At 33.2% G+C, this 12,528-nt stretch overlaps 1 protein-coding gene across 1 annotated transcript; it reads right to left on the reverse strand.

The window, feature by feature from the left end:
* Positions 1–5,786: 5,786 nt before the first annotated feature.
* LOC111998564 (NDR1/HIN1-like protein 6) lies at positions 5,787–7,162 on the reverse strand. Its single transcript, XM_024030653.2, has one exon. It carries the CDS (start codon positions 6,882–6,884, stop codon positions 6,150–6,152), a length of 735 nt encoding a protein of 244 aa, XP_023886421.1. The 5' UTR covers positions 6,885–7,162; the 3' UTR covers positions 5,787–6,149.
* Positions 7,163–12,528: the final 5,366 nt, after the last annotated feature.

Here is a 12,528-nt window from a genome sequence, read left to right on the forward strand (position 1 = left end):
ATTGGTCACAAGAGTCTAGAAGACCAGACTTTGTCTGAGTGGAATGGGTGTCTAACACATTCCCATTCTGTAACCTAACCTATGAATTTAGTTTCTTTGGATATGTAGATCTAGACTTTGTCTTTATTTTTATTTTGGGTAGATTTTAACTAGGACAAAAAGGCATGTAATTATTTGGTAGTTTGTATCTAGGACCCAAAGCCATGTAATGCTTAATTTATCAAATATGTATTCTTTTTTATTCAATCAATGACAATGAACTATTTCAATCATGTATTTTGTAGTTAGTTTTTTCTTTTTCTTTTTTGTATAAAAAATAAGTAGTGACTCCACGCCATTTGCCCAAAAAGAGAGGTGCCCTTAAAAGCACTCAAAGATCTCTCTTTTTTGAGAGGCACTTTTGCGGTCTCTCACAGGGTCAAACCATGGACTAGTTTTTATGCCCATGGGTGTCCAATAAGCTAGCCTTGTAGCCCAGCCCATTAGCCCAACCTACTGCCTAACTCAATAACTTAGAACTCATAACAAAAATATATATGAGGAGTATGAAGGATTGATCTTGGAACATTATAGAAGAATTTCTTAAAAGAACCCTCTCAACCACTAAGATATTAGTTTACTAAATATATATTTTACTAGTAGTCTAGCAACTTTGAATTAACCATTTGACTTATTTTTATTATAGATAAAAAAAAAAATCATTTAAAACCTTAATAAAAAAAATTAAATAGGTTTCCATCAACAAAACAAAAAAGTAAATAAATTTAATCGTAAAAAAAATATATTAATTAAGTATTAAATTCTTTGATTCTTTCCTTTAAAAAAATAGATTAATTATTTCCTTATAAAAAATTGAGTCTTTCCTTATAAGAAATAATTAAATAAGATGCTAATACAAGCACATGGATAGCCCATTAAGCCCAACCCACTAAAGACAAAATGGGCATTGCCCATGAGCAGGGTCATGAACTAGGGTTTTCTCTTTTGACCCAGCCTATTAACTAGTTAATAACTTACTATGCCTAAGACATTGTACCCATGGGCCATGTAAAAATGGGCTAGGCTGGTTGTGATGTTAAAGATACTAAAAATTTTACCACATATCCTTTACAAAAAATGTGTCACCAATCATAATAAAGCAATTTTGATATTTATTTATTATGTCATTGAAATCTATCAATTATATTGCCACATTAATTTGTAAACTATGTAATAAAATTTGTATTAATATTTTTAGTATTTTCCAAAAAATAACTGAAATTAATAATTTAAAAAAAAAAAATCAAACACTTGGCATACAATAGTACATTATACTTAAATAAAACACTAAAAATGGGATTAAGGATTTCCATTTCTCTTACTACTTGTAAAGTTGTATGTTTCCGTTTGTTAAAATGAAGCTTGTTTTGTGCCTTCCATATTTGCCATAACACAAAGATAGAGATTTTGGTGGTAAGGTTGTCAAGGTTTGGACTAAATTGCATGAAAAAGTGCTCCCATCTCCAAGCTACTTCGTAGATATGTCATTATGGTTCATTGTAATACAAATTTTGTACTACACCCTTATATAATAAAGATGTAGCCTTTAAGGGTTTCTTCCGTGGATGTAGGCCGTCAAGACTGAACCACGTAACCCTCGTGTTCTCATGTTCCTATTTTATACTTCCTCTTTCGTATCTACTATAGTATATGTAACATGGTATACACATCAATGCTAATATTTAGCATGGTATCAGAGCCAAACTTTGTTCTAGGCTTCAAACAAAATATCTCTACATAGCAAAGAAAATTCCCACATGCAAAACACAGATCCACCACAGTGCCATTGCTTGCCTCCAGATCTGGACTCCACAGCATCACACAACCACCGTCGCTCGCACCTATGTTTAAGATTCAAAAACACAAGAAATCTGTGACTCACTTCTCAAACTTGTGCAAATTGAGGCTTCACTTGATGACACCAACCATATAGGTGAATTCTATGACCTCCTATGAGCAAAACCCAAGTTTCCCAATCTTACCTCTCTATTGCACATGCTGCTACATGCAGCAAGAGGCTTCGGTGTCGTTCCCACTTGCTTCTCTAGTTACTCACTCTTTGCCAATCAACTAGCCACATACGCCACTCCAACGTCTTGGCTAGACTCCAATCTATTGAACCTAGAAACTCGGTAACCAACGACGTTTGCACATGCTTCCTCGAACCACTACATCGCTACATTCTTTTTCATGCGTTTCCACTCAACAGTAATTGCTTATGAAGTCATTCATGACATCATCATGCTACGCTAGTAGAGCCACATCTTCGAATGATGTCAACAAGTGGTACGTTAGCCCTAGTCAACGTCATTGCCACATCTACCCGCGTCAGTATTCGTGCCATGTAATATGTTCCCAACTAGATCTGTGACCCGACCCAAACCAACCTAGAACATGCTGACCGCTAACCGTTGACTTTGACTTTACTGTTGCGTTGACCTTTGACCAAAAGTCAAAGTTTCTGAAATAGCTTATCTTGCTTAATTTTCTGCGTATATTTTGATTTTGGACTATGTTTCTTCATTTGAAACTCCAAAATTACTCAATTGGCCAATTCATAATTGTGGTTTCTTCAAGGAATTTTCTCAAGCTTATCCAAACTCAAGCTTTCATCGAGCTTCCATCTTGAATTTGAGGGGGGTGTTAGAAATATATTAGACATATTAGCCAATGAAATAGGCCCAAGCTCATCTACTTTGTGTGTAAGAAAAGTTTCCTACTTGTACAAGAAGTCTACTATACATACTCATGTTATGATTTATTATAACACAAGTTTTGTACTACACTCTTATATAATAAAGATGTGACCCTTAAGGGTTTCCTCTGTGGACGTAGGCCATTAAGATTGAATCACGTAATCCTCGCGTTCTCGTATTTCTATTCTATGCTCAGAGACGGAGGCAAGCTTTGACTTGGGGGGCAATGCCCCCCCCCCCCTCAAATTTTTTAATAAAAATATTAGTATATATTCGGATCCTAATTTTAGCAATTTGTTCTATAAAATTACACTTTGCCCCTCTTTAATAATATCATTAATTCTTTTAAGAATAATGTTATTGCTACAAACTTTTCTACAATATTTTTACAAATTGTTGAGGTAGAAAATTCATATTGGTTCGCACTTGGCTCATTGCTTACACCACTTTTTGACTTACTAATAATCACTCACTACATCAGTAATTTATAAAAAATTTTGTAGCTCTAGCATTCCTCCTTGTAAAGACCATAAAAAAGTCAATGATCTAAAATCTAAAACAAAATATACAAGCCCAGAAAATTAGCACAACAACAAAAATTACCAACAGTAAATCTAAAACAAAATAAGTCCAATTTACTAATTTTACCCAACACAAAAAACCCAGCCCTTTAAAAATTTTAAATAAAATTATTTTGTCATTACCCAACATCATAGTCACACACACTAAAAAAAAAAATCCCTCAAACAGCTAAGTAGTAGTAGAGTCAAAGGTCAGAGCTGCTACACATAGCCAACAACAAACCCGCCCCTCCTAACTCTAAGTTCTGGCTTTGTCCCAGTCTATGCTTTCTCTTCTGCATCTACTGTTGCAAATACAATATGGTATAAACATCAATGCTAATATTTAACATATAGGAAGAGATGAGAGCTGCCATGTGAAGGATTTGAGCCAGCCTGTAAGCATCAAATGTCGACGCATAATTCTCATATGCTGACTTAAATGCCTCACATGCAAGCTTATAATCCCCACACATAAGTTTTGGAATTGGCCTAACAATATGCATTATTGCCTCTATCTTTGATGGTCTTTTTGAAGGTCTTCTGGGTCATGAATTTGATAAACCAAGCTCATGTTTGGAAGTTTATGAAACAAGTTTTCCAATGGTACCAAGTTTGCTTTCAATCGAAAGCCTGGATCAAAAGTTATGCTCTTTGAAAGTTGATATATTCCAAACTTTTGGAATTTCCGTTTCACCATTATGCAAGTTGTGCACGCATTTGGAGGCTTTTCCAAACTAGGAATTGAGTGATCCAAATTTCTTTGGTAAGCATATGGCACTAATTTTATATTTATTCTTTATTTTGAGAAAATTGGACTTCGTCATAAGAATTACAGGCGTGTGAAAGGGTTAGTTTTTACATGTTTAGAAGTTTCATTATGCACAAGACTTTATGTGTGTGTTTGTTTTTTTTGTAATTTTAGCCACCGAGACCCCTCAAAATGAAGTTTTTCGTATGAGATTTCCAATGATATATGACTCAAATGATTACAAGATCGTTTGGCTACCATTAGAACGAAATCAAAATTAGATAAAAAAATTTCTATACTTACTCAATTTTCTGATTTGGTTTCAAAATTTTTTATGCTTTCAAGATATCTCATCTGATTTACGTTGGATTTTTGTGCCCCAACCCTAATTTCAAAGGAAATTGAAATATCCATGTTAGTTCAAGATTGAGCTTGATCAACAGTCATATTTTATGGTCGATCAAACTTGGTCCAACCTTATTTTTTACCACGAAACTCTCGAGTTTATCTTAATTTGACCAAATTTTAACAAGTTAAGATGCTTGAGATGGTTTCATGATCCCTCTTCATTTTATTGTTGAAATTATTTTTTTCTTGGTTTTGGCATTTAAGCTCCATAATGCTTTCAGAGGACAAAACTAGGTTGTGACAAAATTAATTTTAAAGCACAAGACAACATTTATTTTTGTGTTAGTCAATATATATATATATATATATTCTCCAATAATATAACCAAACATAAATTCCTTTTGAATAATTACTTTTTAGTAAAAGTTTCAGTATAAATACCTAGTAGGAACTGCTTAATGAATAAATTATGATAAATAAATATCATTATTGTTGGGATATTTGAATATATAAAAAAAAATGATATTTACAATTTATTTCCCCATTAATTATATAGTCATATTTTGTTGACAATGAATTTTCATTCATTGATTGGGTTTTAATTGAGATTTATAACCATATTAAACCCATAATTTTATGTCCATTATCTTAGATTTATTTAGTCTATTTAATCTTTTTGTAACTTACTAATCTACTAAGTCTATAAATAGGTTCTCATCCTTTACCTATTTGGATATACACACCACTAGATTATATAGAAAAAAAAAAAAAATCATTCTCGTTCTTTGTGTTCTTTACTCTTGTTCTTTACATAAACATAGCAATGTACTTTCTATAACTATATTATGTGGGTATGGACGTGAGTACTATTTTAAAGCTTCCTATCTTGCTTAAAAGTACTGTAGACTAGTAAGAAAACAGTAACGGACTTAAGAGAGGTTGGATTGTTGTATTGTTGTATCTTAGAGATGATGGCGTGCCTAAAATGTTAGATGTATCGGTTAATAAACATATCTTGCAAATAGTGCATATAATCTCAAGAGAGTAACATTGTCTGGACCTCAACTTGGTCACCCTTAATTTCATAGAATTTATGGTAACAATTTATATTTTATATATATATATATACACACACACACGATACACCAATGAGGTAATTATCTCCTAATTTTCAAGAAATTTTTTCTCTTTCTTGAGGTGAAATACAACTTTTGTGAAATATTCAATTATAAAATATAATTAAGTTTGTAAACTATCAAATATATTTTTATTAATTAATTCATGTTCATCGAAACAAAAATAACAAACGCAAATTTTCATTAAAAAAGGGGTACATTTTCTCATTTTTCATTCCGTTGGAATCCTTTCTAAAACGAATGCAACAAGAATTTGTAGGGGAAAATAATTAATAAAAAAAAGAAAAAAAGAAAGGTAATGAGACATTGAGGAAACATAACGATGTTTTCCAGGAATTCTTTTTACAAGAAAACTCGCATCCAAATCCAATAAAAGCCTATAATATTGCACAAATCTAGAACTGCAAACACCTCTAATATTTGTTAGCATATATATATTTTCTTGAAATACAACTATATATAAAACATTACAGAAGGAACATTTAGAAATTCAACTCTTGACTTAGATCCCTCAGAAAAGAAGCCGAGATATTTATATACCTTCAAATGCTTCCACTGCTGCGCGCCTCTAGTTCCACACGGCCAGTATATATTATCGAGGAACTCACAAACATCAAGATCAAGGTTTTTTGAACCAATTAAAGTCAATGTCATAATCGTATTTGGCAGATAAAATCTCAACTTTCTTGTTGGGTGACAAGTTATCGATGACCAAGGAGCAGTTTACATAGACATCAAACCCCCTCAATGGAAAACGTCCCAGCACAACGTTAATTGGTGCCTTCACTCTCACAAGCAAAGGTATCTTCCCTGTATGCCTGTTTTCCAAAAGGGCTTGTTGTAGCCCTGACCCAAATGGACTAGTGCCTTTTAACACAATATTTATCATTGTTGTATTCTTTTTTGGTTGATAAAAACTTGGTATTTTCCCAGAGCAAAGCTGAGAGTCCGAATAGGACACGTTAACCTGACTGTCTTTGCCATATAGGAAGCCCATATATGAATTTGGGTTCTCAGCTTTTACAACCACAGCGAATTCAGTGAAGAGGCTCATATCAGATTGGAGTTCAAAAGCATGAACACCGAAGCTATCAACATTGTAGGATGGAACTTTGGGCCTGTACATGTTGTAGAGCAAGAAAGTGAGGCCAAGGAAGAGGGCAGTGAGGAGGAAGAGACAGCAATAGCAGCAACATATGCACTTAAAGAGACAACTACCGCGTGACTTTTTGGAATGGTACCGAGGAATGTTACGGCGATAAGGAGGGGGCCTGAGGTTGCCTTGGTTATCATTATTCCCTGAGAGCATGACATATTTTGGTGGTGCATAGGGAGAATTTACAGGCAGCTCCATGATGAATGATAATTATGAGTTATTGTTATTATGGAGATAGCTAGGTGAATGTGTGAGAGGTGGAATAATGGTGGACACTTTGGTGGGCATTGGACACAGACAAAGGAGAAGAAGAAGACGAGGAAGAAGAAGAAAGAGAGGCTATTCTTTCTTCTCTTCTCCAACTATTTTTTTGAGGGAAGGTCGTTGGATAAGGAGAGAGAAACATTCATGGCTTCCATTGTTTAAAGGCCTATTGTTACATGTGTGTGGACATACAATACTGTCCAGTTGTTTATCTAACTGTAAAACTGGTTCTCTCTCTATTTTTTTGGCATTTGTCGTTGCTAGTACCTTCAATTTATTTCTTTTTTTTTTTCTAAATTTAGGCACAAACCATGTTGCGTTGCATTTTTCAATTAATTTTAATTTGTTTTAATATGAAAATGCTAAAGTTACAAATAATTTTACAATTTGTTTTTACAAAATATTGACATGGTGAGTGGTTATTTGGAAGTAAAAAAGTGATATCAATTATAGACTCAAATGAGAACCAATAAAAATTTGTTACATCAATAGTTTGTTAAAATGTTCTAAAAAGGTTTGTGTCCATATCTATATATATCAAAAAGTTGAAACGTAACATTTATTTTTAATTTGCTACATCAGCGGTTATATTATTATCATTTTTTTTTTCTAATTTTTCCTATAATTTTTTTAACATTCACTCATTTAAGGTGAATTAAAAAATCTATTATTTAACAATCAAAAAACAATTTCTCTGTCCTATGTATACATATATTTATATTTATATTTATATGAGATGAATTCAAATTATACTTGGTGTAACTTCAAAAGAGTGATACCTTTTTGTAGCCATTGATTTTTATAAGATCTAGTGGTGATAAAGAGAGTAATTTCTGGTATCATTAATATTCTAGAAATTAATAACTTAGCTACCTCCACAATAAATGTATATTATTTTATTCTTTATTTTCTCAAATTCCCTTCTCTTTTTGGCGTCACCTCTACCATAGCTCCATCCTCTTCAGCATAAAACCTGCCAGGTTTATGATTAGGTTAAAGAACTAAACGTATTAAATTAGTTGGGTTTCAGATGGAGACCCACCCTCACAAATACTAGCTATAAGTATTGTCTCTTCAGTCTTCATGGTTAAAGATTGAAAATGAAGTATTGATTTGTTTGCCCTTTAGAAGCAGATGGTACACATAGACAAAACTAGATCAATAATTTACAGAGTCTCCTTTATTAAGCTCTCACCAATATCTTTATGTATATGAACACAAACCAAGCCTGAAATGGTGAAATCATCAAGTTTTATCTCTAACAATTACTTCTTTGGTGTAAACTTTGGATACCAATTTTGCCACACGATGACAGTCCCCGCACATTTTAAGGTTCTTTGTGATTCTAATTGATAGCTACATATGTATTACAAAGTGATAATGGGTTTAAACCAAAACCATCATTTTTAACCAAGGACCAAGTCTTTCCTGCCACCGTCGAGATTTACCAAGACCCACCCTTTTTGAAAAACCCAACTCGTTTAAGAATTAAAAACCACCTCCAAAAAATTTTGTTTTTGAGAAAAACAACCTCCATAAAATTGGTTAAGTATATTTTGTTCCTTTGCTGGTTTTGCGCCAACGTAATAAGGTGGAGCCATGGGAGAGATGAATTAGAGAGAGAAGGTGCATAATTTTTGTAAAAAAATGAATAATAAAGTGCTGTACATTAATTTCGGGGGTAGTTATGTAATTAATTTTTAATATATTAATGATGTGAAAATTAGTGTCTCTAGTAGATCTTATAAGAATCAAATGTTATGAAAAGATGTAACTTGAACCCATCTCTATTTATATATATATATATATATATGAGCTGGGTTCAAGTTACACCTGGTGTAACTCTAAACAATATTACACTGCTCAATAATTTTTAATTGGATGCAAATATTGACAAATCCACCATTAGATTACATTATCTTTGTATATTCTTTATGCATGCAAAATTTCAAAGTGATCAAAAATTAATATCCATGTTATCAATCAATTGTTAAATTTCAAATTTTTGTAGTTTAAAATAATGCATAAAAGATGAGTTTATGGATCAAATGATAAATAGCATCCGATTAATATAAAAATTGGCATGCATATTAAGAACATATAGAACATATAATTCAACGGTTAGATTTTCAAAATATTAATTCAATAACAAGTTATTGGTTGGTATAACATTACTAAGAATTACGTCAAGTGTAACTTGAACCCAATTCTATATATATATATATATATATAATCCTTCTCTTATTTTTAACTCTTCTTATTATTATTATTAATTTCTCAACTTATTGTTACACATTCTTTGATCTTTCTCCATCCCTTCTACCTTTTTATCTTCTCACTGCTCACTCTATCTTAAATCACTCTGCCTATATCCCTTTATCTTCCTTTATTTTGGCTCTTCTTATTCTCATCATCTTATTATAAATTTGTCATTCTCTCTCCCATTCTATATATGCATAGTTTTCCCACCTAAAATCTCTCTCTCTCTCTCTCTCTCTCTCTCTCTCTCTCTCTCTCTCTCTCTCTCTCTCTCTCTCTCTCTCTCTCTCATTTTTTGATGAATTATTTTATTTTTCTCGCATCCCTTCTTTAGGTTAATGAATTTTTGTGTTATTTAAAATTTTAATTTGAGTTGATATGATTTAGTTTTTTATTTTAATTTGTTATCCTTTTTTTTTCTCTGTCTTTGATCATCAAATGTTATCATATTTCATTATAAAAAATAGTATCTAAGAATATAATGTTATTCTATTACATAGCATAACTTGAATAATTTGGTGTTTATTACTATATCTTTTATTTATTTTTCTCTTTTTATTCTCATCTTATTTTATCCAACATTTAAATTCAACCACATCCTCTATATCAATAAATTATTTATATTTTCTTTCATTTTTTATTTTAAAATATTAAGCATACAATATTTTACTTAAATTCAAATGAATAACATTAATTGTCCTCAAACGTTACAATACGAAAAATAGAATACAAAACACATGGCAATTTAGAAACACTGATTTTGTTCTTATTCTTAGTTTTTTTATTTATTTAACTCCTCATTATTGTTCTCTTGGAATATTCTAATATCTTGTGCGATGGTTATTATAATTATATCTTTCTCCGCCTTTTGGACTTTGGCTAAGTTCAAGAGTTAATAACCGCGCGTAATTAGGCATGAATACTTTTTTGTCTCTTTGTGTAACTTTTCACTTTGGGTATAGGCCAAGGCGGAAGCAAGTTAAGAGGGGTTCTAATCAAATGAATGTGTGTGTGTGTGTGTGTGTGTGTGTGTGTTGGGGGGGTGGTGGTTGGGAGGGTGGGGGGAACTATGTAGCTACAATAGCAATTATTTATGTGAAGAGTTACATTAGCCAAAAAAAACAAAAAAGTGCTACATTACAAGAAGGCTTTATTTACAAATGAAAATGATGATTCGAAATCATAATTAATAGAAATACTGACCAGTCGGAAATCCCACAGCTCCCACTGACCACCACAACACTGGAATATATGTTAATTCATCAGTACTGCTTGCTCATATACACTTTATTTAATTTGCTTCAACCCTACATGACTTGCTCCAAATTAAGACTGACCCCAATGAATTTTAGCATGCCAATGATCAATCATTCTAAATATAAGAAGAGAGAGTTCACTCTAAAAAACACTCGCAATCTTCATTTCCTATGCAATATTGGTGAGGATGCACGTATTGACAATCGACAATTACAAGACCTTGTTAAGCCAATTCGAACGGATGAAACTATCGACGCCACAACTTTCTTCACCTTTATCACCGTCTTCCTTAGTTTCCGAGTCGACCTTGACCTTCTCAATGAGTCCATCGATGCGAACTTGTATGATTTCAGAAAAATTCGCCGCTGCTTAGCTCGGTCACGTATATAGCTTAAAGAATGCACCATGTTGTTATGACTCTTGCGCCTAGAAAATGTTCTTCGTCCATGATTCTTTTCTTCCCTCGTTTTTTCACTTTGATCAAGTTGCTCATATCCATATCCATCGAGTTCTCTGTTGAAAGACTTGGTGGTGTTGCGTATAAGGGTGTTCATCATGGCTAGCTTCACAGTTCACACACTTTTGGAGCTTGTAGAGGTTGCTCATATATATATATATATATGTATTATTTCACTGAATTTTATGTTAGCACGTTTTAATTGGTTCGAATGAAATTTGATGTTGGGTATGACTGTTTTTCTTTCTTGGCGGGCGCTCATAGGCTTGTACACGGCACCTCGTCTTGGCTTGTGTAGCGAAGTCGACTGCTACACCACACTGCACCAAGAGAATTTCAGTGTATTTGAGGGACACATAAATCAGGACTCTGCGATACGCTAGTGGACACGTGGCAAGCATCCACTGCACGTACTAATATCGAATGGATGTTATTTGGAGGAAGGAAAATGCTGGCTGTACTGGTAATTAATGATAGGATCAAAATGGACTGTTTGGATGCAATGTTGTCTCACAACCAAGCTGGGGTACCTAAGATTGAAATAAACTTGTATGATTTCAGAAAAATTCGCCGCTGCTTAGCTCGGTCACGTATATAGCTTAAAGAATGCACCATGTTGTTATGACTCTTGCGCCTAGAAAATGTTCTTCGTCCATGATTCTTTTCTTCCCTCGTTTTTTCACTTTGATCAAGTTGCTCATATCCATATCCATCGAGTTCTCTGTTGAAAGACTTGGTGGTGTTGCGTATAAGGGTGTTCATCATGGCTAGCTTCACAGTTCACACACTTTTGGAGCTTGTAGAGGTTGCTCATATATATATATATATATGTATTATTTCACTGAATTTTATGTTAGCACGTTTTAATTGGTTCGAATGAAATTTGATGTTGGGTATGACTGTTTTTCTTTCTTGGCGGGCGCTCATAGGCTTGTACACGGCACCTCGTCTTGGCTTGTGTAGCGAAGTCGACTGCTACACCACACTGCACCAAGAGAATTTCAGTGTATTTGAGGGACACATAAATCAGGACTCTGCGATACGCTAGTGGACACGTGGCAAGCATCCACTGCACGTACTAATATCGAATGGATGTTATTTGGAGGAAGGAAAATGCTGGCTGTACTGGTAATTAATGATAGGATCAAAATGGACTGTTTGGATGCAATGTTGTCTCACAACCAAGCTGGGGTACCTAAGATTGAAATTTCATTTTGACCATATATAAGATTTTGGGTTTGAGTCTCACCGTTGTGTCTAGCAGTAGCACACGTGTTTACGGGGACTTAACCAGTGCAGGCTTGCAGCTAATTAGTAACAATGAACAAGAATGAATTAGCTTTAAACTCTCATTATTGACCATTGACCAAAAGGTTTTATAATTTACTAGTTAGGGCAGCTCGTGCTTGCCATGGAAAAAAAAGTAGTAATTAAGGTTAATTTTAGATTTTATTTGTATCACAAAACAATGATATGAATCATTTGATTTTTAAAGTATATAGAGATTTACATTAATCAAAATACACATTAATTTTAAGAATTTTGATAATTATGTCATAAAAATTTAATCTCATTCGCATAAGAATTTTGATCAACCACAAAGTT

Source organism: Quercus suber, unplaced genomic scaffold (assembly GCF_002906115.3).
Source record: "Quercus suber isolate HL8 unplaced genomic scaffold, Cork oak 2.0 scaffold_56, whole genome shotgun sequence".
NCBI classification, from domain to species: Eukaryota; Viridiplantae; Streptophyta; class Magnoliopsida; order Fagales; family Fagaceae; genus Quercus; species Quercus suber.

What these genes read in the sequence shown, in the direction of transcription:
- LOC111998564 (XM_024030653.2), bottom strand. Translation starts at nt 6,884, where the DNA reads ATGGAGCTGCCTGTAAATTCTCCCTATGCACCACCAAAATATGTCATG.